Source organism: Neovison vison, chromosome 6 (assembly GCF_020171115.1).
Source record: "Neovison vison isolate M4711 chromosome 6, ASM_NN_V1, whole genome shotgun sequence".
Lineage (NCBI taxonomy): Eukaryota > Metazoa > Chordata > Mammalia > Carnivora > Mustelidae > Neogale > Neogale vison.
In genome coordinates, this window is record NC_058096.1 from 171,433,120 (window position 1) to 171,460,091 (window position 26,972).

The 26,972-nt window shown below is 37.0% G+C and overlaps 1 protein-coding gene across 4 annotated transcripts in view; it reads right to left on the reverse strand.

The window, feature by feature from the left end:
- The window catches only part of ATG7 (autophagy related 7), a 254,848-nt gene that overhangs the window by 126,528 nt on the left and 101,348 nt on the right, over positions 1-26,972 (reverse strand). For 2 of the 4 annotated variants that reach the window (XM_044252989.1, XM_044252986.1), the window contains exons 18-19: positions 12,532-12,654; positions 828-899 (exon numbers count right to left, since the gene is read on the reverse strand). In XM_044252989.1, coding sequence (XP_044108924.1) covers positions 843-899; positions 12,532-12,654 — 180 coding nt within the window. In that variant the 3' untranslated portion in view covers positions 828-842. Of the gene's footprint in view, positions 1-827; positions 900-7,673; positions 7,760-12,531; positions 12,655-26,972 lie in introns of those variants that run through there. The other 2 variants (XM_044252988.1, XM_044252987.1) reach the window with 2 other exon arrangements.

A 26,972-nucleotide genomic window follows, 5' to 3' on the forward strand; every position in this document is an offset into this window, starting at 1 on the left:
GTGTAAGTGCAAAAGGCCCAGCAGAAACACTTGTTAATTGTGTTATTTACTTTGCTGAATAGTAAATTGTCATGCCAATGAAGTCATATCACATGACTAAAAATAATGTTTTTCATATGACTTTCCAGCTATGAGAGAAATGGGCACTTTATTTTCTAGAATTCTGAATTCTGTAGTAGATGAGTCAGAACCCGAGTTTTAATTCAGAATCAAGCCTTTGGCTCTCAGCCTTCTTTATTTCTGCCAGCCTGTTCATGATTTTACATCTTATGCTATTATTGACATTAAACTTTATTTTTAAACGATCATTTGTTAATTTCTGATTCTGCAGGAAGAAAGTTCTGCTTAGCAAATGCTGGACAAAGATGCAAATTCTATTAATGAAGTGCTTTAACTGCAATCTTGCAATCATAGCTGCATGACACAGCATCAAATATGAATGATATAGTCAAGGCGAGGGAGGAAAACCTAGAGTCATGGAATGCGCAAACCTTCGAAAATGAGAATGAAGCATTTCAGGGGAATTGGATTATGAAATTTTGTTATTTGAATTTCTCAGGGATATAGCTTGCTTTATTACCTCTCTTATGTACCAGTCTTTTCTCTCTACTTACATGGGGTTTGACATTATTTGGCATTTCCCACAGCACAATGTTGAACCCACAGTTGGAACTAACTCAGTACATGTGAACAGGTACTTGAAAAATAACCCTAAGAAGATAAGTCACAGCAAATTTTATGGAAAGATGGCTAAGTCATTTGCATGTCTGATTTATACTGAGCCTTTCTTTCTTCAACAAATTCAGCAGTTTTAAAAGCATTTGGTCAGCACTTCAACAACTTCATGACTTGGACATCTTGTGCTTCATCAACTTTAAGGCCATTTCCTTTTGTTCCAACTGGGATAAATAGACAGAGATGAACAAGAGAGAACTCGGGTCAATCTCCAAGTATCCAAACCCATTCTCAAAAAGGCTCTTGAAAGTAAAGATCAGAACTTCATGCAAAACACCTTATTCGGATGGCAACATTTTAAGAGGGCAAAAGCTGGGGGTGGGGGGCTCTCCTTCATGGGGCCTTCTAATACCTCATGAGTAGAATATAACCATAATTTGGCAGCTAGATAGGCTATAGACTAGGGAAATGGGTCTCTGTCTAAGACCCCTTCTTTAGGAAACACAACATTTGTAATAACATTTATGAGGGAGCATTTTTAAAATTTTAAGCTACAACTCAAGACAAAATTAATCTACCATGCACATTCCTCATTTAAATACTTTTTTATTGCATCCTAGCTCTATAGCTTCTCCTCACTATACTCAATGAAACAGGATAATTTCTTTACCTGCTAAGTTCATCTACCAGTCTTCCTCTTTTTCTCCAAAATCTATCATCATCCTATCTCTAATACCATTCAGTCATTTCCATTCATTTATTCCATTACCTCAAAATCACCATTACCCCAAATAAATTCATCTTTGTAAGTCTGGTCTATCCACCCTTCCCTTCCCTCCTTAACCATGCTTCCAGCCCCACTCTGCACCTTGCATCTCAACCCCTTCTCCCACAGAAACCAACCTGGTGATTTGTCTGTTAATCTTAATCTCAACAGCAATGTGATTACATTAGTAACCTAGACTAAAATAATGGCAATCATCTGGGGTTATCTGATGATGGAAGAAAGGTGGGTGCAAAAGATTGGGTTGCACTAGTCAATCTTCCTAGATCTAGGCGATTCTGTCTTCCAATCCATTATTCCTGCACTTCTTTCTATGAAAAGAAAGGGATTTGTAGTCTCTAGTAGGATCAGCTTTGCATTCTTCCTTTATAAAGGGTCTATATTTTGGGAGATAGACCACAGGTGTTAAAGGATAGGGGATTGTTTAAAAGCATCAAAACTTTTCTTTTTTTAATGAAAAAAGAGTTATCTTGCTGTAACATGGATAAGCCTTGAAACCATCATGCTAAGTTAAAGACAGCAGACACAAAAGACCACAAATCATTTGATTTCATTTACATGACATGTCCAGAAATAGGCAAATCCATGGAAACAGAAAGTACAGTAGTGGTTGCCAGGCCTGGAAGGAAGGGGGGAAATAAGCAGTGACTGTTTAATGAGTATGGAGTTTCTTCTTGGGTGATGAAAATGTTCTAAACTTAGTAGTAAGGGTAGCACAACAACTCTGTGAATACACTAGGGTAAATTTAGAAGGGTAAATTTCATGGTATATGAATTGCAACTCAATGAAGTTGTTATTAAAAAAAAAACAAAACACCTTATCTGATTTCGAATAAGCCTGGCTCCAACTACATTCTCATGATTCTGAGTAACACACTAAAGACTCTTGGCCTCTAAGACCTTTATTCAGCCCTCCCCTATTTCCCTCCCAATTTTTATTTTTAAAGACAGCCTACTCATCCTTTAAAACTAACTGGTGATGGATGTTAACTAGACTTGTTGTGGTGATCATTTTGGAATACCTATAAATATCAAATCATTACACACTGAACACCTGATACTAATATATAATGTAATATGTCAATTATAGCTCAGTAAAAATTAAATTAGAAATTAATTTTAAAATTTAACTGGAATACTTGTTTCCCTTCTGTGTGAAGCTTTCTTTGACATCCCTACTCCCCAAGGCAGAAGTAACTGCTCTCTGAGCACTTAATATATATAAATGACTAAAATATTTTTGATGATATTAGAATGTACTATTTACATCTGTTTCTCCTATCTTTCTCATATTAGACTATGAGTACATCTCATTAACTTCTGTTTTCAGTTACTAACACAGTGACTTGTTATCAAATTTTTTTAAAGCTGTTCAATAATTCCAGTTATAAAAAAAGAGTATTTGTACAAATACATATTTCATAAAAATATATAAAATGATACAGACGCATATAATTATCTGGTTGAATCTTCTGCATTTTCAAAGTTGAGGCATAAAAAGAGCCCAAGAATATTGAAAAACAAAGCCAAAGTTGGTGGCATCACAATTCCGGACTTCAAGCTTTATTACAAAGCTGTCATCATCAAGACAGCATGGTACTGGCACAAAAACAGACACATAGACCAATGGAATAGAATAGAGAGCCCAGAAATAGACCCTCAACTCTATGGTCAACTAATCTTCGACAAAGCAGGAAAGAATGTCCAATGGAAAAAAGACAGCCTCTTCAATAAATGGTGTTGGGAAAATTGGACAGCCACGTGCAGAAAAATGAAATTGGACCATTTCCTTACACCACACACAAAAATAGATTCAAAATGGATTAAGGACCTCAATGTGAGAAAGGAATCCATCAAAATCCTTGAGGAGAACACAGGCAGCAACCTCTTCGACCTCAGCCGCAGCAACATCTTCCTAGGAACATCGCCAAAGGCAAGGGAAGCAAGGGCAAAAATGAACTTTTGGGATTTCATCAAAATCAAAAGCTTTTGCACAGCAAAGGAAACAGTTAACAAAACCAAAAGACAACTGACAGAATGGGAGAAGATATTTGCAAACGACATATCAGATAAAGGACTAGTGTCCAAAATCTATAAAGAACTTAACAAACTCAACACCCAAAGAACAAATAATCCAATCAAGAAATGGGCAGAGGACATGAACAGACGTTTCTGCAAAGAAGACATCCAGATGGCCAACAGACACATGAAAAAGTGCTCCATATCACTCGGCATCAGGGAAATACAAATCAAAACCACAATGAGATATCACCTCATACCAGTCAGAATGGCTAAAATCAACAAGTCAGGAAATGACAGATGCTGGCGAGGATGCGGAGAAAGGGGAACCCTCCTACACTGTTGGTGGGAATGCAAGCTGGTGCAACCACTCTGGAAAACAGCATGGAGGTTCCTCAAAATGTTGAAAATAGAACTGCCCTATGACCCAGCAATTGCACTACTGGGAATTTACCCTAAAGATACAAACGTAGTGATCCAAAGGGGCACATGCACCCGAATGTTTATAGCAGCAATGTCCACAATAGCCAAACTATGGAAAGAACCTAGATGTCCATCAACAGATGAATGGATCAAGAAGATGTGGTATATATACACAATGGAATACTATGCAGCCATCAAAAGAAACGAAATCTTGCCATTTGCGACAACATGGATGGAACTAGAGCGTATCATGCTTAGCGAAATAAGTCAAGCGGAGAAAGACAACTATCATATGATCTCCCTGATATGAGGGAGTGGTGATGCAACATGGGGGCTTAAGTGGGTAGGAGAAGAATCCATGAAACAAGATGGGATAGGGAGGGAGAGAAACCATAAGTGACTCTTAATCTCACGAAACAAACTGTGGGTTGCTGGGGGGAGGGGGGTGGGGAGAAGGGGGGTAGGGTTATGGACATTGGGGAGGGTATGTGCTTTTGGGTAAATTGGAAGGGGAGATGAACCATGAGAGACTATGGACTCTGAAAAACAATCTGAGGGGTTTGAAGTGGCGGGGGGGTGGGAGGTTGGGGTACCAGGTGGTGGGTATTATAGAGGGCACAGCTTGCATGGAGCACTGGGTGTGGTGAAAAAATAATGAATACTGTTTTTCTGAAAATAAATAAATTGGAAAAAAAAAAAAACACTAAATCAGTTCAACATACAGAAGACATATAATATGTTTTATAGTATGTTCGGTGCTATACATTAAAAGATTGCTAAAATTAAAAAAAAAAAAAAAAAAAAAAAAAAGAGCCCAAGATCATGAAACAAGATGGGATCGGGAGGGAGACAAACCATAAGAGACTCTTAATCTCACTAAACAGACTGAGGGTTGCTTGGGGGAGGGGAGTGTGAAGAGGGTGGTTGGGTTATGGACATTGGGGAGGGTATGTGATATGGTAAGTGCTGTGAAGCGTGTAAACCTGGCGATTCACAAACCTGTACCCCTGGGGCAAATAATACCTTATACATTAATAAAAATAATTTAAAAAAAAAAAGAGTCCAAGAGGAAAATTGGGCATTCTTGGTTACATTGTTAAAATAAATAAATCAGGACCTTTCTATATGGAAAGAAGAACTCTGTATTTTTATTACTCAACATCTGTTATTCCATGAGGAATCAAATATGTGAATCAAAATGGTATCTTCACAGAGCTATATATTTTTTTGAAATATATTTATTTACATATATGTGCATATTTTTCATAGTAATGTAAAATAATGTAGGTAGGACAAGGAATTTTACTGTTATGAGGTCTTTTACTGAGCATTATCTTAAAACACAGCCCTATTTAAATGAAATACATAAAATCGTTAACAACCAACATAAAAAGAAATAATCGATATTAATAAGGTAATAGTAGGGGACTTTAACATCCCCACTTACATTGATGGACGGATCATCCAAACAGAAAATCAACAAGGAAACAGTGGCTTTGAATGACATATTGGACCAGATGGATTTAACAGACATATTCAGAACATTCAATCCTGAACAGCAGAATACACATTCTTTTCAAGTGCACATACAACATTCTCTAAAACAGATCACATATTAGGCTACAAAACAAATCTCAACAAATTCAAAAAAATCAAAGTCATACCATGGATCTTTTCTAACCACAATGCTATGAAACTAGAAATCAACCACAAGAAAAAAATCTGGCAAGAGCACAAACACATAGAGATTAAATAACATGTAACTAAACAATGAATGGGTCAACCAAGAAATCAAAGAAGAAATTGAAAATTACATGGAAACAAATAACATATACAATGAATCTTGGAATACTGAAAAATAATTATTTTAAAAAAAGAAAATTACATGGAAACAATTAAAAATGAAGACACATGTCCAAAATCTTTGGGATACAGCCAAAGTAGTTCTAAGAGGGAAGTTTATAGCAATACAGGACTACATCAGGAAGCAAGAAAAATCTCAAACAACCTAACCTTACCCATAAAGGAGCTAGAAAAAAGAAAAAAACAAAACCCAAAACCAGCAAAAGGAAGGAAATAATAAAGATTAGAGCAGAAATAAGTGAAAAAGCAGCTTAAAAAATTTAGAACAGATCAATGAAAACAGAGGCTGGTTAGTTGAAAAGATCAACAAAATGGATAAATTTCTAGTTAGACTGATTAAGAAAAATAAAGTGAAAAACTCATGTAAACAAAATCACTAATGAAAGAGAAGAAACCACCACCAACACCACAGAAATATAAACACTTGTAACAGAATATTATGAAAACTTATATGTCAACAAATTGGACAACTTAGAAGAAATGGACAAATTCTGAGAAACATGATATTCTAAAAATGAAGCAGGAAGAAATAGAAAATTTGAACAGACTGCCAGCAAAGAAATTGAATCAGTAAAAAAACTCCCAACAAACAGAAGTCCAAAACTAGACAGCTTCATAGGTGAATTCTACCAAACATTTAAAGAGGTGTTAATACTTATTCTCAAACTATTCTAAAAAAACTCCCAACAAACAGAAGTCCAAAACTAGACAGCTTCATAGGTGAATTCTACCAAACATTTAAAGAGGTGTTAATACTTATTCTCAAACTATTCTAAAAAATATAAGAGGAGTAAAACTTTAAAATTCACTCTATGAGGCCAGTATCATCCTGATACCAAAACAAGATAAAAAGTCCACAAAAATGGAAACTACAGACAAATATCTCTCATGTATATAGAGATATTTCTTTATATCTCCATATAGAGATGCAAAATTCTCAACAAAATACGAGCAAACAGAATCCAGCAATATATTTTTTAAAAATCATACAACATTCCTAAGTAGGATTTATTCCTGGGATGCAAGCGTAGTTTCAATAGTCACAAAGCAATCAATGTGACACAGCACATCAGTAAGAGAAAGGATAAAAACCAGATGCAAAAAAAGCATTTGATGAAGTACATCCATTTATGATTTAAAAACAACAACAACAACAAAACCCTCTACAGAGTAGGTCTAGAGGAAACATATCTCAACAAAACAAAGACCTTATGGTAAAAGCTCACAGCCAACATCATACTCAATGGTAAAAAACCAAGAGCTTTTCCCCTAAGGTCACAGGACAAGGATGTCCACTCTTACCACTTTTATTCAATATAGTACAATAAGTCCTAGCCAAAGCAATTAGACAACATAAAGAAATCAAAGGCATCCAAATTGGTGAGGAAGAAGTAAAACTCTATTTGCAATGGCATGATACTCTGTATAGAAAACCCAAAAGATTAAAAAAAAACTACTAGAACTGATAAATGAATTCAGTAAAGTCTATAGGATACAAAATCAATGTACAGAAATCTGTTGCCTTCATATACACTAATAATCAAACAGCAGAAAGAGAAATTAAGAAAACAATCCCATTTACAATGGCATCAACAAAATTAAATATCTAAGAATAAACTTAACCAAGGAGGTGAAAGACCTGTACTCAAAAAGCTATAAAGCATGGATAAAAGAAATTCAAGATGATGCAAAGAAATGGAAAGACATTCCACGCTCATGAGTTGGAAGAACAAATATCATTAAAATGTCTATACTACCCAAAGCAATTTACAGATTTAGGGCAATCCCTATCAAAACACCAACAGCATTTTTCACAGAACTAAAACAAACAATCCTAAATTTATTTTAAAAGATTTTATTTATTTATTTGAGAGAGAGAGAGAGAGAGAGAGCGCAAGTGGGGGGAGGGGGAGAAGGAAAAAGAATCGCAGGCAACATCTGTGCTGAGTGCAGAGTCCAATGCCGGGATTGATCCCATTACCCTGAAGTCTTGACCTGAGTGAAAATCAGGAGTTAGAAGCGTAACGAAGTGAGCCACCCAAACAATCCTTTTGGAACCACAAAAGACCCAAAATAACCAAACCAACCTTGAAAAAGCAAAGCAAAACTGAAGATACCACAATTCCATACTTCAAGTTACATTACAAACTGGTAGCAATTAAAACTGTATGGTACTAGCATAAAAACAGATGCACAGATCATTGGAATAGAACAGAAAACCCAGAAATAAGCCCACTATATGGTCAATTAGGAGGAATGAATATACAATGGAAAAATATCTCTTCAACAAAAGGTGTTGGGAAAACTGGACAGCAACATGAAAAAGAATGGAACTGGACCATTTTCTTTCACTATACACAAGAATAAACTCAAAATGGATTACAAACCTAAGTGAGACCTGAAATCATAAAAATCCTTCAAGAGAGCACAGATAGTAATCTCTCCAACATGGGAAGTAGTAATTCTTTTCTAGATATATCTCTTGAGGCAGGGGAAATAAAAGCAAAAATAAACTATTGGGACTATGTCAAAATAAAAAGCTTCTGCCCAGTGAAGGAAACAATCTACAAAACTAAGGAAATGATCTACAAATAGGAAAAGATATTTACAAATGGCATATCCAGTAAAAGGTTACTATCCAAAATGTATAAAGACCTAATACAACTTAATATCCAAAAAACAAATAATCCAATTTAAAAATGGGCTGAAGACATGAACAGATAAATTTCTCCAAAGAAGACATCCAGATGGCCAACAGTGACATGAAAAGATGCTCAATATCACTCATCATCAGGGAAATGCCAATCAAACCACAATGAGATATTACCTCACAACTGTCAGAATGACAAAAACAAAACAAAACATAAGAAACAGCAAGTACTGGGGAGGATATGGAGAAAAAGGAACTCTTGTGCATTGCTCATGGGAATGCAAACTGGTGCAGCCACTATGGAAAACATTATGGAGGTTCCTCAAAAAATTAAAAACTGAACTACCCTACAATCCATTAATCACACTACTGGGTATTTACACCCCTCCCCAAATAAAACCACTAATTGAAAGATATACATGCACCCTTTTGGTTATTGCATCATTATTCACAACAACCAAACTACAAGAACAGCCCGAGTATCCACTGATAGATGAATGGATAAAGAAGATGTGGCATATAATACAGTGGAGTACAATTCTGCCATAAAAAAGAATGAAATCTTGCCATTTCCAACAACATGCATACAGCTAGTGAGTATAATGGTAAGTGAAGTAAGTCAGAAAAAGGTAAATATCATGATTTCGGTCTTACGTGGAATTTAAGAAACGAAACAAAAACAAAGGAAAAAAAAAGAGAGAAACCAAGAAACAGACTTTTTACTATAGAATACTGATGGTTACCAGAGAGGAGGCATGGGGGAAATGGGGTTGAGGTAGGAAGAGTACACTTATTATGATGGAAAATAAGATGAAATAAAAAAGCAAAAAAAGGGGTCTATTGAGCAGCTGTCTTTGGTTCGGGTCATGATCTCGGGGTCCTGGATCGAGCCCCACATCTGGCTCCCTGTTCAGCAGAGAGCCTGCTTCTCCCTCTCCCTCTGCCTGCCGCTCTGCCTACTTGTGTTCTCTGTCAAATAAATAAATACAAATATTTTTTTTAAAAAGCAAAAAAAAAAATTTTTTTAAACTAAAAAGGAAAACCACAACCCTATTTATTTATTTAATTATTATTATTTTTAAAATTTACTTATTTGACAGAGAGTGGAAGAGCACAAGCAGGCAGTGCAGCAGAGGGAGAAGAAGCAAGCGCCCCACTGAGCAGGGAGCTCGATCCCAAGACTTTGGGATCATGACCAGAGGTGAAGACAGTTGCTTAACTAATTGAGCCACCCAGGTAGGCCCCCTGCCCTTCACAGCCCTATATAGAGCTTTTTAAGAAAATAAATGATCCTTCTCTAATATAAGGATCACAAATTCTAACACCTGAAAGGGTCATTAACTCAAGAGCTTCTTTTAAATGGAGAATATCACCTAAAAAATAACTTTGGGCAAAAAAAACAACAAGTGTGTGTCTCCAAAAAGGAAACCAGGTGATAAGGAACAAGTGTAGAAGATTTACTTTACACGCGGAATATTTTTTATACCTTTAAATTTCATATAAAGTACATTATTTATCTATAAAATTTGCATCCTGGCTCCAGCTAACCATCACTATTAAGAAATGCAGGCCCAGGCTCGCCGTATCTGATTTTTCAAAGAAGTTAGAAATGGGAAAATTCAGATTTTTATGTAAAACTCATAAGTTTTTTTTTTTTAAGAGTTTATTTATTTATTTGACAGACAGGGATCACAAGTAGACAGAGAGGCAGGCAGAGAGACAGGGAAGCAGGCTCCCTGCTGAGCAGAGAGCCCGATGCGGGGCTCGATCCCAGGACCCTGGGATCATGACCTGAGCCGAAGGCGGAGGCTTAATCCGCTGAGCCACTCAGGCGCCCCAAAAACTCATAAGTTTTAAATGTTGACTTTATTCAGAACTCAGAACACAGGGGAGGGCCAAACAAAACACACCTGCAGGCCATATCTGGCTCACAGGCCAACCAGTCTACCATCTCTAATCAAAAATTTGATGTGTGGGGGCGCCTGGGTGGCTCAGTAGGTTAAAGCCTCTGCCTTCAGCTCAGGTCATGATCTCAGGGTCTTGGAATCGGGCCCCGCATCGGGCTCTCTGCTCAGAAGGAAGCCTGCTTCCTCCTCCTCTCTCTGCCTGCCTCTCTGCCTACTTGTGATCTCTGTCTGTTAAATAAATAAGTAAATCTTTAAAAAAAAATTTGATGTGTGGCGAATGATTCCAAAAACAATAAATATAACTGAATGGAGGAAAATTTCAAACAGAAAACTCCGACTTATGGATGAAACCATGTTCCCTCCTGCTCCACCATCTATTTAATCACTGTTGATCTCTTAAACTTCCCCTTTTCTTCCTGGGTCTTTGAAAAGGCTATTAATGTTTGACCAGCTAAAATGCAAAGCAAGTCAGAGCTCACCAAGAATATGCCCATTATCCTAGCATCCAGCTCTGTTTTAAAGAGTGAAATTTGAAGTCACTTTCAAGTTGCAATTCATCTAGCCAACAAAAGAGAAGTATATGAATTATTTCCAGCTCGGTAGAAATATTCCCTCAGCAAACTAGTCAAACAATTGCATAGTTGAAAAGACCTGTAAGTTATTTTAACCTTATCAGGCAGTACAGTGCTACACAAAGGATAAAATGGCAGCCATGATCAACATAATACTCTGAACCATGTCTGGGAACCAATAACAACTCTGGGGAAAATCTCAAATTCTCTTCAAATTCAGCACAGATACTGTTCATCTTCTGAAACTGAAGCTAAGAGACTATGTGGCCTTACTATTGGCTATAAGTGGAGTACTACATCCATTAAATGCCCAGAGGACACCAAGGCAAGTTAAAGAAGAACTGGTTACAGCTTTTTTTTTTTAAATGTTTTATTTATTTAAATAATCTTTACCCCATGTGGGGCTTGAACTCATGACCCCCAGATCAAGAGTTGCATCCTCTGAGTCAGCCGGGTACCCCAGAACTGATTTCAGTTTTATTTATTTATTTTTTCTTTTCTTTTCTTTTCTTTTTTTTTTTTTTTTTTTTTAAGATTTTATTTATTTATTTGACAGACAGAGATCACAAGTGGGCAGGCAGAGAGGCAGGCAGAGAGGAAGGAAACAGGCAGAGAGAGAGGAGGAAGCAGGCTCCCGGCCAAGCAGAGAGCCTGATGCGGCACTCGATCCCATGATCCTGAGATCACAACCTGAGCTGAAGGCAGAGGCTTAACCCACCCAGGCACCCCATGATTTTAGTTTTAAATGTAGTTCTAGAGATGTACTATCTTGCCTCTCTGGTGTGCCTGAAACTCTCACCTCAATCTGCTAAAAGTTTCAAAGGATTTGACTCTGGTAGATTCAATTTTCTTTACTTAGTGCTACTAGCTCCAATCTTCCAAACAGCAGCCTTAGTTTGCCACCAGCTAGTCCAGTATCCAGACTGAATGCCTACTCAATGACCACTGGAGCCTGCCCCAGTAGTAAAGACATACAACCCCAGGCAGGGGTAGGAATGGCGTAGTCATCAATAAATAGGACAATAGGACTAATGGCATCTTTGCAAATGTTCCACTCCTGTGGGACACAGGCGCTCAAGGTTTTCTTTATGCAGCTTGTGGAAATGATAAGACAGGCCACATTTCTCCTAAGAACTTCTTCATGGAAATTAAGATCTGCAATATATTCTAATTGACAAGCAAAGCATAACTCTCTCAGGTTGTGACTGGGGAAGCCATTTTATAGTAGAGTTCAGTGACCTAAGATGTATCCAATTATTAAATAAAAGCCAGGCATATATCCTCTGAAGAACATGGCCAGAGCCAGTCTCCCCTATCTGACATTCTGATGTGTGGACATCAGAAACAACTCTTCAATGGCCACAGGCACACTGTTTTTCAGACAGGACCAGAGGTGCTTGAAAATCCATAACCCATATTCCCTTGAATTATGTGCACTGGGCACCTGCTATACAACAATCTGCACACATCAACATACAATGACTGCAGAAGGTTCCTTCTTTTCTGATAATTAGCAGACTTATTCACCAATGTTTGTCAAATCATAATTCACTGCTTCCTTACTATGCCATAAATCTGAGTATCAAGTAGGTTTCAAACACACCAGTCCTCAGTACAAAAAGCTTGTTTTATTCTTACCTCAGCAGCTTGGGTCTCTTGGTGCAGCAAAGTGAGGCCTGTCAAGTCTTCTAAGAAGGAATGTGAGGAATTAAACACCTTCGCTAGGAAATTAAATCCTTCTCGTTCATATTGATCAAGAACCTGTAAAACATTTATATTTGTTAAAAGGGGCTGCAGGCTTTAAAAGTATATTACAAGATTTTCACTTCTATAAGCACTTGTCAAAAATGAAACTAAAACTAGAATTAAACATGGGGATAATAATGCAATCTGGAGGGCAAAAACTGGGAGGGCTTAGTATTTATCACTTTCCCTTCTTAGAAACAATGACAATATCCTTTTCCAATTCACAAGACAATTTTAGTCAAATAAGTTTTATGCAAATTCACTAAAAATTCTGTAAAGGCTGGGTTTCCTACTTCTAAAGTTCACCTATTAGGAGGGGAAAAAAAAATGGGCCAGAAAAGAGCCAAGAAAAAAATTAAAAAGGGTAAAGACAAACAGACAAATGGATGGGAAATGTGATCTGCTGGCTAGGCATACAGATTTTTAAAAAACTATAGTTCAAAACATAAAAATAAATTTCACTAGGCATGTCACAAAAGAGGATATCCAAATGGCCAATAAACATATCAAAAGTTGGTCAACATTACAAGTGATTAGGGAAATGTAAACTAAAACCATAATGAAATCTTACTTTATAAACACCAAAATGGCTAAAGTAAAAAAGAAGATTTCAAGTAATGGCAAGAATGTAGAACTGGGATTCTCATGGGAGTGCAAAATGAGAAAGCCATTTTAAGCAGAGAGAGTCAACTATCATATGGTTTCACTTATTTGTGGAGCATAACAAATATCATGGAGGACAAGGGGTGTTAGGAGAAGGGAGTTGAGGGAAATTGGAAGGGGAGGCGAACCATGAGAGACTATGGACTCTGAAAAACAATCTGAGGGGTTTGAAGTGGCGGGGGGTGGGAGGTTGGGGTACCAGGTGGTGGGTATTATAGAGGGCACGGATTGCATGGAGCACTGGGTGTGGTGAAAAAATAATGAATACTGTTTTTCTGAAAATAAACAAATTAATTTAATTAAAAAAATAAATAAATGTATATTTAAAATACTAAAAAAAAAAAAAAAAGAAAGCCATTTTAGAGGCTTAAGACTTATATGCCCTGTGATCGAGCAGTTATACTCCTAGATATATATACCCTGCAAAAAAGGGTATGTGGTTATGTATCAGAAGACCCAAACAAAGTGTCCACAGCAGCACTATTCATGGTAGTCCAAACTAGATACTATTCAAGTGTGCATCAATAGTAGAATGAATGAACAAAAGGGTATATTCATGCAATAGAATACTACTTAGCAACGAAAACAAACTGTATCTACTTGCAACAATATAGATAATTCTCATAAACATAATGTTAAACGAAAAAGAGAGAAGCAATATTTAATGCACAATTACATTTTTATATATAAAATTTAAAAAAAGAACAGGCAAAATGAATCTAAGTTAGGCGAGTGGTTACCCATGGAGGGACTGTAACTGGAAGGGGCACAGGGAGGTCCTGGATACTGATAACATTTGTTTCTTTATCTGGGTGTTGGTATACTTTGTGAAAAGCCATTAAGCACTTTTTTGTATATATGTTATCCCCTGGTAAAAGGATTTAAAGCCTGCGTCTTGACAGGAGAACAATACAAGAATGTCTGAGTTCTCAGAAGCAAAGAAAATAATGATTATTGTATTTAAAAATTCAAAGATCACAGGAATTGTGAGTGTTTGGAAACAGTAAACCAGAGTGCCTCAAAAATTCTCTCAGAACTCAGAAGAAATAGATGAATGTCTCAAAAGCAGACATTGAAGATAAATCCAAGAAATCAATTACACATGAATAGAAAGGCTGGAGAAGCAGTAACACAAGAAAACAATTTTTAAAACTTCTCCATAAAAGAGATGAGAATGTATAAACGCTTTGATGCAATAATTCCTCTTCAAAGACTTTTCATACAGATACAGTTGTCCATGGGTAAAAGAAGTTGACTGTAATGATGCTCACTGAAACACTCTTTGCAGCAACAAAAGATTAGAAGCCACTACTTTTTAACAGGGAGCTGGTTGACAAAATTATGGTGTATTTATAATTAAGGGCATAAGTTAGATCCATTAAAAGAATGAGGTAGCTCTCCAGTATTTATATAAACTTGTTTCCAAGACATACAGGTATATTAAAAGCAATGTCCAGACCATGTGTTTGGTAGTAATCTCTTAAAAATAAAGATGGAGGAGTAAGGAAAATGAAAGGGAAATGCAGCTGTGTGTATGCTTGTTCCTGCATATAATAAGATCTCTGGAAGTATGCATACACACGACTGGCATCAAGTAGTTGGCTCTGCAAATTCTTCTCTACTACCTGAATTTTTAAAATCGTGTGCATATATTACTTATTTAAATAATATTAAAGTCTCTCTTTTTTCCCTTTAATGCTGGAGAAAAGTCCCAGCAGAGGAGGAGGAAAAAGAGTCCTAAAGCCCTGATGAAGCTAGAGCTGAGCTGGGGGGCAGCCCTCCCCTTCAGCCATGGGAAACAAAACAGCAGTTGTGATGTTAGGAAAGCAAGGAACTGGGGGCTGAGAAGTTCTGGGGTCTGACAGCAGGCAGCAAGGTCATGGGCTGCCAGAGAAGGGGGTGGGTGGACCATGGCAATAATGGTCTGGGACAGCTGTGTGGGGAATGTGAGAAAGGAAGTGGAGGACCCTGCTCAGGACAGATAATATACGTTTTGGGAGAAATGTGGTTAAGGACCATGTAAGCATGGGCACTGATAGGATAAAGGCAACAGGGAGGTCAAAGAAATCAAGGGGCTGCTGAGTACCAGTGAAGGGAGCCAAGGGAGGTAAGGTAAGACCTGCAGACTGGAGGGAAGAGATACACGGGGGATCATGGAGGAATCAGTATGCCTCAAGGTCACACAGCAAAGCCTTTGGCTGATGAGCCCCAGTAAATTAATCTGACAGCCCAATGCCTGGATAAAAAGGCACTTAGTAACTGAATCCCTCAGTAATAAAGAGATTCCTTACAAACAAGAATTTTATCTTAGGAAAATTATGCATGAAAATTAATGATCTTTTTCAAAATGATAAATACTTTGTGCTTGGCGATCACTTATTTCTGAACTATTAAGCTCACTAATTAGCTAGTTTGTACCACGTTTTCAATGAGGTGAAAGAAGAAACAGGTTTGAAAAAATGGGTTAAAAATTTTTTAAAAATTAGAATTCCAGGTCCACTTTGTTGGACCTTAATTAATCTTTCAGATTTCAAGTCCATGTTTCCACGGATAATTCTGCAGTGCTACAAATCTGAATAGCAGAAAAACCAACAGCAAGAGCAGTAGGAATAAAAGCCTTCCCCCATAATCAAGATGTACAGAAAGTTTAATGCTGAAACACTATTCATAGCTCTGGCTTCAAAAATATGTGGAAAAACTTAATCCTCCAGGGGCATATTTAATCATGCAAGGGTTTTCTAGTATTCCCTTTATGTGCTGGGAAGTTAATCTGTGTTACGAGTATAAGCAGCTTATAAAAGGTACAAAGATATTTTCCCCTACAGTTTGACCTTCTTAAAAAGGAAAATGTGTTTTAAATTACCCCCCAGCCTCAAAAAGATACCATCACAATGAATATGAGCACTGCTACAATGTGTCAGTCTGCAAACACACTGAACCTCCTAAGTAATTATATAATACATGGTCCTGAGAAGTGTGCACATTACATTTTGACAGGTTATTAAGTACTCTAAAGGTACTGGGAGAGTTTTCTAAGTAGAGAAATAATGACTTTTAATACAAAGATATGGATCCTTTCCTGATGAACATGATTTTCCTTACTTCACTGTTCTCTTAGGCTAGGTGAGCTTTACTCGTGTCACATGCGTACTGCTGGACAAAGACGGTAGAATCTCTTTTTAAGACACGGTTTTAGGAGTAGCCATTCTCTTGCTGAGATTCTTTGAGGACTCTTCACTAGATCAAACCCATAGCCCACAGCTATGGGGCATTTCAGTCCCTCCAGAAGCCTCCAACTTTGGACAACTCTCTGGAGAATGCCTTTCATAGGGCCTAACATCTGACCTTGCATAACATGCAATGATTTACATTTCATGAGAAGCAGAAGAGATTCATGGTTTGCAACTCTTGTCTATTCTTAAATAAGGATACAAGGAACTGAGTACTCAACAACAACAAAAAAATAGCTTTTGTGTTTTCTACTTTCAGCTTATCTATTTTCATGCAGTGTCTGCAAATCTCTTATTTTAAGTCTCTGTTGTTTAGAAATTGTATTCATTTACTCTAAATTATTTAAAAATATACATGTGTCATGATTTCTAATATTCTCAGGGAAAGCTAGCCCAATATCCCAGATAGAGTAATGAAAGTATGGCTGGTAGCCACTAGGACCTTTAATTCCCATCCTACATAGGAGAATCCACAAGAGAAGGGTCAAAATACTCCCATCTGATGGAGAGTCACCCAATAGTCTGCAGGGGCTTTGCTCCAAGGAGGGCAAACCCTGTTTTGTTGCTAAGGGAGCCATTCCAGCATGGAAAAGCCTCACTTTGAATAATGAGCTGGAAGCATCACTAATAAAACCAGGAAACACCCTGATCAACCGGTTTCTGTCTTTTGGTGTCTGGGATTTCTCTCATCATAATAAAAAGGAATCAAAGAGGAGGAAAAAGGCTCTGATTTCAGCAGCTCTTACAACTACTGTCCCACCTTCACTGCTCCCAGCTCTTGTTTCCTCTTGGTGCTAAACACTGATGGTGACCTGTCTTCTCCATCAAATAAGATCTTTTACTTCCAGCAAGATTCAGCTCAAGTACCAGTTCCCACAGCAAGTCCTGCCTGATTAATTCCACTCCCTATGATCTTTTCTTCCCTCTTATATTCTGACCCCACTCTCCAGGGCACACTAAGTTGCCAAATGAATTGAAGGAAATGCTCACAGTATCCCTGGTAATTGAGAGTTGCTGGCGTTTCCAACTATCAACCACATGTTTGGTAACTTTGTTTCAGTTTCCATATATCTCAGTGATACAAAGCTGATAATGGAATAGAAAACAGCTTCATATGGAAACATATAGCTATCAATCTAATTAAATCTGTTGCTGTTAACTCTATTGGACATAGGCAGGATTTATCAGACCAAACTTGAAAAAAAAGAAAGATCTGAGTTCGAGACATGGAATGGTATTACTGGCATGCCAAAATATAGAACAAGTATCTTGTTCTTTCCCTAAAGTCACTGTATAGTGTACCATCTTAGGCATCCAAATGCAAAATTTGGGCACAACTATAATTTAGAGGATGTGGAAGAGTTCAAGCCAAAACACCAAATAGTATCAACATCAAGATAACAGACTATGGAATAAAGGTACCAACACTTTAGTATTTTAATTAAACTTCTTATGGTATAATACACAACTGCATTTTAAAAAATCAAATACTGTATCTTAGCTTTTTCATGTACCAAAATCACAATTCTGCTTGAGTCAACTGGCAATGGAAAACAAACTATAACTGGGCATTATCCCACAACTAGGAGCAACTTGGCACATGGGGCAAGACACTTCACCTTTTTGAGCCTGTTTGCTCATCTCTAAAATGGGGAGGCAACTCCACGCCTATTTCCCTACCTACTGAGATACAAAAAGAATTTCATGACTTCAATCACTGACAAAGAATGGTTTATAAAGGGAAGTAAACATACTAAGCATTTATTACTTTAAAAATATTATTGCCAAGGGGTGCCTGAATGGCTCAGTCAGTTAAACATCTCCCTTAGGCTCAGGTCTTGATCCCAGGGCCCTGAGATCGAGTCCCACATCGGGGCTCTCTGCTCATCAGAGAGCCTGCTTCTCCCTCTCCCCCTGTCTGCTGCTCTGCCTACTTGTGTGCTCACTCTCTCTCTATTACATAAATACAATCTTTAAAAAATATATTATTGCCAAATAGGGTTTGGTAAATACAGAAAATACATGACAAGAAGACATATAACGGTGTCAATGATAATAGGAGAGCAAGGATCTCTGCAAACTCTCTCCTCTGTAAGAGAAAACAGAACAGTGACAAAGTCTGGGGAGTATTTATTCAGAAAACATGTGAATCTCTGTAAAAACAATGGGCTTTGAGGTTTTCAACATGCTCCATTCCCACCCCTTCCCCTTTCTAGCTCAAATGTAGCCCTGAACACTAACAGGACACAGTCACAGTGGAAACCAGCCTGGCAGCCACTGGAGGGGGTAGACTGGGACTGAAGCTCCTTTAAAGCTCCATTTTCAGAAAAATGCCACCTGTTTGGTGATTCCCAGGGAAACCCTGCTTGCATGTTCCTTGCATTTGACCTGACTCAGAACTCACCCAGTGTGAAAGCCTTTCTCCCAGGGCTAGCTGTCAACAAGTATCAGGGACAACTGTTTAACATCATGATCTCCTGAGATGGTGGATAATAGTTGCTGCAACAATGTGCTAACCAAAGAGTGTAAACAAAAGTCTGGGGACTACCATTAAGAGACACTGAAAAGTTCCAACATACTCTTGAGAATCTAGAAGACTGCATAGGCACAAGGTGATATGTATGCCCAAAGCTGTGCACATGCTCAGGAAAGATCTGAGAAAGTCCTAAGCTCTCACTTCTAGTTGAGTATCTGTGCAAGCAGGAGATGAAAGGTAAGGCAGAGTTCTTAAATGCCTGGCTCAGCACCGAAGGCACTCCCCAATATACACACAGAGCACCTCGGCAAAGACTGTGATTTACTGGTTCCAGGAAATTCAGAAAATCTGTTTAATCATTAGATGGCAACCAAGCTAACCAAGCAGAAACTTCATGGTGACACAAGACAAAGAACACCAGCTTAATGAAAGTAGTTCAGCAAAGTCACTAAATAACAAACGAACAAACAAACAAACAAACAATAGCTAAGAACAAAAATAAACCATGGGCAGGGGAGAGAATCTGATTTCCAGATTTAGCACACTATATTATGTGACACATCCAGTTCTCAACAGAAGTTACTGGATAGGGGCACCTGGGTGGCTCAGTGGGTTAAACCCTCTGCCTTTGGCTCAGGTCATGATCTCAGGGTCCTGGGATCGAGCCCTGCATCGGGCTCTCTGCTCAGCAGTGAGCTTGCTTCCCCCTCTCTCTGCCTGCCTCTCTGCCTACTTGTGATCTCTCTCTCTCTGTCAAATAAATAAATAAATAATCTTTAAGGAAAAAAAAAAAAAAAGAAGTTACTGGATATGCAAAGAAACCAGAAAATATGTCCCATATACAGAAACAAAACAAAAATGGTCAACAGAAACCATTCCTAAGGAAATTACTAAACAAAGACTTTAAAACAGCTATAGCTATTTTAAGTAAATATGAAGAACTGAAAGAAACCATGTCTAAGTACCTAAAAAAAAAAAAAAGTATGAAAATGATGCTTGGCCAAAATAGAGCCTCAATAAAGAGAAATAATATAGAGGATCAAAAGAGAAATTCTGGAGTTAAAAAATACAACAACTGAAAAATTCACTAGAGAGACTGAAACCAGTTTTGGGCATGCTGAACAAAGAATCGGTTAATCTGAAGATAGATCAACTGAAAATATCCAGTCTGTGGGGGCGTTTGGTTGGCTCAGTTCGTTACTCTTGATTTCAGCTGAGGTCATGATCTTGGGGTTGTGGGATCAGGCCCCATGCTGGGTTTTGTGCTGAGTGGAATCTACTTAAGAGTCTCTCTCTCCTTCTCCCTCTGCCATCTGCATGCATGATCTCTCTCTCTCTCTCAAAAAAAAAAAAAAAAAAAAAAAAGTAAAGAAAGTGTCCAGTCTGAGAAACAGAAAATGAACAAAAGTCTCAGAGACCTATACAACAACATGTGCTAATAAAGGAGTTCCAGAAGAGATGGAAGAAAAGGGCAGGGAGAATATTTGAAGAAATAATGGTTAAAACTTCCCAAATTTTATGAAAAACATTCATCTACACATCCAAGAAGCTCAGCTCCGAGAACAATAAACTCAAAGAGATCTATATCTAGATACATCAAAATTAAACTGTCCAGAAACAAAGGGATGATCAGGCAAGTGCAAGTGAGAAATAACCTATCATGTAAAAGGAATCATTAACAGCTAATGTCTCTTCAGAAACCATAGGAACCAACAGTACTGGTATGAAATATTCAAAGTGCTGAAAGCAAAAGACTGTCAACTGAGAATTTTATATCTAACAAAACGGACTTTCAAAAATGAAGGAGAAATTAACAAATTGCCAGATAAACAAAACAAGAGAATTCATCACCAGCAAACCTATCCTGTAAAAAATTCTGAAGTGAGTACTGTAGGTTGAGATGAAAGGACACTAGACAATAACTCAGATCCTCAAGAAGAAATAAAGAACGCAGGTAAAGGAAACTGCAATTTTTTCTTTGTGATGTTTTTCTTCTATGTGATTTAAAATACAGATATATAATCAAATAAAATGCAAGTATAAAAATGCATAAAGCAATAATTATACATCTGTGTTGTCACATGAAGATTTAATCTATGGGACAATAAGCCCAAAGGAAGGGGAGGGAAACCAAAATACAACAGAGTAAAGTTTTTACTGTTATCCAAATTAAAGTGATGTTAAACCCAAACATATGGTTATGAATAGTATTTTGATTGTAAACCCTGGAGCAGACACCAAAATAACTAAAAATATATATAGTAAAAGAAAAAACAAGGGAATTAAAATGGCACATTAGAAAGTATCTATTTAACACAAAAAGGTGAATCAAAGAAAAATAGAGGAATAGAGAAAGAAAAAAAGGCATTAGACATATAGAAACCAAAAGCCAAAATGGCAGATGTAAATTCTATTTTATCATTAAATGTAAATGAATTAAACACCTCCAACTAAAAGGCAGAATGGCAGAATGGATGGATAAAACAAAAAAACATCATCTAACTACATGCTGTCTATAAGAGATTCATTTTAAATTCAAAGACATGAATAAGTTGAAAGTAAAAGAACAGAAAAAGATATTCCATGCAGTTTAAATTATGCATGATAAATAAGTTCTGGAGATCTAATGCAGAGCATGGTGACGACAGTTAACAGTACCATACTACATATTTGAAATCCCTAAGAGATCTTATACTAAACTCCTCAACACATACACCCCCACCCACCCCCACACAAAATGTAGAGGTTATGGATATGTTAACTAGCTTGGTTGTGGTGATCATTTCAAGATACATAAACACAGCAAGTTACAGCCCTTAAATAATGTCTAATTCATATATATTAATGATATGTCAAAAATAGCTGCTTAAAGAAAGAGAAGACTCCATGAAAGCAGAAACCGAAAGAGAGTTAACTGGAGAAGCTATACTAATATCAAACAAAATAGACTTTAATACAAAAATTGTTACCAGGGACAAAGAAAGCATAATAAAAAGATACAAGAGATACATATTAAAAAGATACAAAAATTATAATCTGAGGTGTACTTACCAAAACAGCCCCCAAATACATTTAGCAAAAATGTATTTTGCCCTGAATTTTTCAAAATTGAAAATTTTTGAAAAAATGTATTGAAAGGAAAAATACACAATTAAACAATAATAGTTGGAGATTTCAATACTGTACTTTCAGTAATGTATAGAACAACTAGAGGATCATTGAGGAAACAGAAGACTTGAACACTATATATCAATAAAACCTAATAAATATCTATAGAACACTACATCCAGGAACAGCAGAATCCATACTCTTCTCAAAGAATGGAGCAGTCTCTAGGATATACCATGTGTTAGACCATAAAATGTGTCTCAATAAGTGAAAAAAGCTGAAATCATATAAATTATTTTCTCTGATCACAATGCGATGGAATTGGATATCAATTACAGAAATCTGGGAAACTCACAAATATGTGGATATTAACACACTCCTAAAAGCAAAGGATCAAATAAGAAATCACAAGGGAAATTAGAAAATACTTTGAGATGAACAAACACACATACACACGTAACATACCAAAAGTTATGAGATGCACTGAATACAGTGCTCAGAGGGAAATTTATAGCTACAAATGCCTGTATTAAAGAATGATTTCAAATCAATAACTTAACTTTCCAACCTAAGAACAGAACAAAAAAATGACCTAAACACAATGAAGAAGGAAATACATGAAGCATGAAGCATGAAGAAGGAAATACAAAAAATTGGGTAGAAAAAAAATCTTTTCAGAAAAACAACAAATGTGACAAAGCTTTACTTAGATTGGCCAAAAAGTAAAGGGAAAAGACTCAAATTACTAATGTCAAAAACGAGAGAGGGGATATTACTGTCAATATTTCAGAAATAAAATTATATGGAAATACTACAAACAACTATATGCCAATACATTAGATGAGCTAGATAAAAAATGGAAAAATTTTGAGAAAGACACAAAGTGCTGAAACTGACTCAAAGAGAAATAGAAAATCTGAGGTGTTATGCCTCCATCAGAAAGAATGTATCAACATGGACCTGACTGGAAGAGATCATGCGGAGTGAAATAAGTCAAGCAGAGAGTCAATTATCATATGACTTCACTTATTTGTGGAGTGTAAGAAATAACACAGAGGACATGGGGATGATGGAGAGGAGAAGGGAGCTGAGGGAAATTGGAGGGGAAGATGAACCATGAGAGACTGTGGACTCTGTAAAACAATCTGAGGGTTTTGAAGGGGGAGGGGTGGGAAGTTGGGTGAGCCTGGTAGTGGTATTATGGAGGGCACGTACTGCATGGAGCACTGGGTGTGGTACATAAACAAAGAATTCTGGAACACTGAAAAGAGATTAAAAAGAAAAGAAAATCTGGGGTGCCTGGGTGGCTCAGTGGGTTAAGCCTCTCTGCCTTCGGCTCAGGTCATGATCTCAGGGTCCTGGGATCGAGTCCCTCCCACACCGGGCTCTCTGCTCAGCAGGGAGCCTGCTTCCCCTCTCTCTCTGACTACTTGTGATGTCTCTCTCTCTCTCTCTCTGTCAAATAAATAAATAAAAATCTTTAAAAGGAAGAAAGAAAGAAAGAAAATCTGAATAGACACATGAAAAGTAAAGAGACTGAAGTAGTAATCACAAACTTCCCACAGAGAAAAAAGCCCCGAAACAGGTGGCCTTGCTGTTTACCAGACATTTAAAGAAGAATTAACCAATCTTTCACAAATCCCTCTGAACAACAGAAAAGAAGGAAACATATCTCAGTTCATTTGAGACAGGTATTATCTTGTTACCAGAACCAAACAAAGACATTAAAAATACAGAAAACCAAAGACCAATGCCTCTTGTGAATATAAGTGCAAGTATCTTCACCTAAAATATTAGCAAACTGGGGCACCTGGCTGGCTCAGAGGAGCACATGACTCTTGATCATGGGGTTGTGAATTTGAGTCCCATGTTGGGTGTGGAGATTACTTAAGTAAAATTAAGAAAAAAAAAATTAAATTAGCAAACTGAATCTCCAGCAATGTATAAAAAGGATGACACACTATGACAAAATGAGACTTATCCCTGGAAAGCAAGGCTGGTTCAACATATGGAAATCTATGTAATACATCACATTAATAGAGTAAGGAACAAAAAACCACATCATTATCTAAAAAGGCACAGAAAAAGCAATTGACAAAAATCCAACACCATTTCATACTAATAAACAACAAGCTAGTAATAGAAGACAATTTCCTCAACTTGCTAAAGGGCATCAATAAGCATTAATACTATACTTAATGGTGAAAGACTGAGAGCCTTCCCAGTGATATCAGGAATAACACAAGGATTCCTGCTCTTGCCACTTCTATTCAACATTGTATTGGATGTTCTAGTCAGGGCAATAGGCAAGAAAAATAAAAGCATCTGTCTAGATTGGATCTGAACTAGAAAGGAAAAAGTAAAACTCTACTTCCAGAAGACATGATCTTGAAGACATGATCTTATACATGGAAAAGCCTAAGAAATCCACAAAATGTTCTTAAGAAAAAAAAAAAAGTAAGGACTCCTACTCTTGAGTACAAGAATACATTCTACTCTTGTAGGATATAAGAGCCATATACAAAAATCAACTGTATTTCTTGGATATTAGATATTCTGTATTATTCAAAGAAGAAATTAAGAAAAACCACTCTATTTAGGGGTGCCTGGGTGGCTTTGTCGGTTGGGCATTTGAATTTTGATTTCAGCTCAGGTCATGATCTCAGGGTTGTGGGATTGATCCCCGTTGGGGGCTCCATGCTCAGGGAAAGTCTGCTTCTCTCCCTCTCCCTCTGCCCCTCCCTTTGCTCACACTCTTTTTCAAATAAATAAATAAATCTAAAAAGGAACAAGAAGAGGAAGAAGAAGAGGAGGAGGAAGTAGAAGAGTGAGAGGAAAAGGGAGAAGGAAAAGAAGACCACTCCACTTATACAACATCAAAAACACATCTAGGTATAAATTTAATGAAGGAAGTGCAATAGAAATACACTGAAAACTACACTGAAAAAAGAACTAAATAAATACAAGGACATCCCAAGTTCATGGATTGTAAGACTTAATGTTAGTAAGACAGCAATATGGTCCAAATTGATCTAATATTAAGTGCAATCCTAGCTGGCCTTTAATAAGTGAGGACAGATACTGACAAGCTGATCCTAAAATTCATATGGAAACCTAAGGGATCTAGAGCAGCTAAAATAATCTTGAAAAAGAATTATTCCAAGACCTACTAAAGGGTAAGTATTGGTTACTAGATGGCACTAGCATAAGGATAGACACACAGATCAATGGAACAGAGTGCAAAAATAACCCTTACATTTTTGGCAAGCATAACAAGATAATTTAATGGGGTAAAAAATACTCTTTTCAACAAATAGTACAGCAATAATCGAATATCTACATGCAAAAGAATGAAATTAAACACCACATACAATATACAAAAATTAACTGAAAATGGATTATAGATCTAAATTTAAGTGCTGAAACAGTTAACTCGTAGAAGAAATCAGAATAAATCCTTATGAGCTTGGGTCGGACAACAGTTTCTTAGATGTGGCAACAAAATCCCGTAAGAGGCTCAACCCCCTCCACCCCACCCAAATTAGGATGTCATCAATATTAAAAACTATTGTGCTTCAAAGGTTACATCAAGAAAGTGAAAAGACAAGCCACAAAATAGGAGGAAATATTTGCAAATTACATATCTGATAAGGGTTTGGTATCCAGAATATATAAATAATTCTTAAAACTTCTCAATAAAAAGCCAAAACCAAAAATAAAAACCCAAATAATTTAACAATGGACAAAGGAACTAAATGGTCATTTCCCCCAAAAAAGACACACAAATGACCAACAAGCACATGAACAGATGCTCAACACCAGCGGTCATTAGGGAAATGCAAATCAATACCACAACGAAATACCACTTCACACCCAGTAAGATAGCTCCAATAAAAAAGAGACAAAAACAAGTGTTGACAAGAAGATGGAGATCGAAATCCTCCTACACTAATGGGAATTTAAAATGGTGCAGCTGTTGTGGAAAACAGTTTGGCAGTTTTATAAAATGTTAAACAGAGTTACTATATGACCTAATAATCATACTCCTAGGTATATACCCAGGAGAACTGAGAACATATGTTCACACAAAAACTTATACACAAATGTTTATAGCAGCATCATTCATAAAAGCTGCCAAATGGAAACAACACAATATTTATCAGTTGATGAATGGATTAAAAAATGTGGTATATCCATATAATGGAATATTTTTTAGCCTTAAGAAGAAGAGAAATACTGACACATGCCACATTACGGATGAACCTTGAAAGCATTATGCTAAACGAAGGAAACCTTTTGCAGAAGTCTATGTATGGTTCCATTTATATGAAACGTCCAGAATAGGAAAATACATACAGATAGGAGATTAGTGCTTGCGAGGGTCTGAAGGAAGTTGGGAATGGGGAATGACTACTAATTGGCATTGGGGTTATGGTTTTGTTTGGGGTGATGAAAATATTCTAATTAGATAGTGTGATGGCTGCACAAGCTTATGAATATACTTAAAAAACCAAGAATTGTACACTTTAAAGTGAAGAATTTTATGATATATAAATTGTGTTTAATTTTTTTTATTTTTAAAGATTTTATTTATTTATTTATTTGACAGAGAGAGACATAGCAAAAGAGGGAACACAAGCAAGAGGAGTGGGAGAGGGAGAAGCTGGATTCTTGCTGAGCAGGGAGCCGGATGTGGAACTCAATCCCAGGACCCTGGGATCATGACCTGAGCCAAAGGCAGATACCCAATGACTGAGCCACCGAGGCACCCATGAATTGAGTTTTAATAAGATAAAAGACCTATATGAACTGTTAGTATGAGGATTCAGTGTAGGGTGTCTGTAAAGCAGATTGAG